The 1,334-nt window shown below is 45.0% G+C and overlaps 1 protein-coding gene across 1 annotated transcript; it reads right to left on the bottom strand.

Moving 5' to 3' along the window:
- Positions 1 to 208: 208 nt before the first annotated feature.
- LOC103728400 (olfactory receptor 51T1-like) lies at positions 209 to 1,213 on the bottom strand. Its single transcript, XM_008826430.2, has one exon. The coding sequence runs from the start codon at positions 1,190 to 1,192 to the stop codon at positions 209 to 211; it is 984 nt and encodes a 327-aa protein (XP_008824652.1). The 5' UTR covers positions 1,193 to 1,213.
- Positions 1,214 to 1,334: the final 121 nt, after the last annotated feature.

Below are 1,334 nucleotides of genomic sequence, written 5' to 3'. Positions count from 1 at the left end.
TTGAAATGTCACCATTTTACATATTTAATCACATTGAAATTGGCTTTGAAATGTGATTTTTAAAAAATCTCTGATAAGTGCAAGGAAAAATGATCCCTTTTCTCTTTTATAATCCAGTTGGTACTTTCTCACTAACCAAAATGCCTGGGGAGGGCACTGCCCAATCATCTCCGTTAACCAGAACTTATATACTACAAAACTGTTCTCTTCAATTCCAGCTTCCCCTGAGGCCTCTCACCCTGGAGTCCCTTGAACCCTTGAATTGCAGCAGCCGGAATATGGCCCTGCGAATGACCTTGGTCTTCAAGCTGTAAATGATTGGGTTCAGTACAGGAGGCAAGAGCAGATACATATTGGCCAAAATACTACAGATCACCCTGGGGGTAGAACTGAAGAGACGGTGTGCCAAAGACAGAGTGATCATTGGCACATAGAAAACAGTCACAGCACAGATGTGACAGACACAAGTGCTGAGAGCTTTCTGTTGCTTTTGAGGGGCCACGATGCTCAGAACAGTACGAAGAATCAGGACATAGGAGAAAAGGATGAACAATAAGTCAGTGCCGTTCAGGTAGAGCTGAAGAAACATTCCCCAAAAGCTGCTGATCCAGGGGTTGGAGTGTGTGAATTTGAGTATATCTGGATGGAAGCAAAATGGATGGGAAAGCTCATGGCCTCCCTGGAAAGACACATTGTTCACGGCCAAAATAGAGGGAAACAGGAAAATCACTTGTCGTATACAGATGATAAGTCCAATCACCAGGCTCATCACGTTTGTGAGGAAAGTAGCATACTTTAGAGGGCTGCAGATGGCTATGTAGCGGTCAAAGGCCATGGCCACTAGCACTGAAGACTCAAGGAAGGAGAAAGCGTGTACAAAGAACATTTGAATGCAGCAAGCCTTAATGCTGATCTCCCGGGCATGAAACCAGAGAACACCAAGGACTGTGGGAAGGGTTGTGACGGTCAGACCTAGATCAACCATGGAGAGCATGGACAGGAAATAGTACATGGGCTTGTGGAGGCTCCGCTCAGAGACGATGACAAACAAAATCATGCTGTTCCCCAAAAGGGCAATGGTGTAGAGAACGCAGACAGGAATGGAGATCCAGACGTGAGCAAGTTCCAGCCCAGGAAAGGCAGTGAGAAAGAAGATAGAGGAGGAGGACGTGGTGTTATTGAAGATCAACATGGCAAGTGGAAGACACGCCCTGAAAAATGAAAAGGCAGTGATGTTAATATCTGTCACCGGAATCTTACTGTAAGTCCCAACATTTCCATAAACCTTTCCTAAATTATCTAATTGCATTCTTTATTTAGGACGTCCTAGCTCC

This window comes from Nannospalax galili, unplaced genomic scaffold (assembly GCF_000622305.1).
Source record: "Nannospalax galili isolate Female #2095 unplaced genomic scaffold, S.galili_v1.0 C48921301, whole genome shotgun sequence".
NCBI lineage: Eukaryota > Metazoa > Chordata > Mammalia > Rodentia > Spalacidae > Nannospalax > Nannospalax galili.
This window is presented reverse-complemented; position numbering and strand designations above follow the sequence as displayed.

What these genes read in the sequence shown, in the direction of transcription:
- LOC103728400 (XM_008826430.2), bottom strand. Translation starts at nt 1,192, where the DNA reads ATGTTGATCTTCAATAACACCACGTCCTCCTCCTCTATCTTCTTTCTC.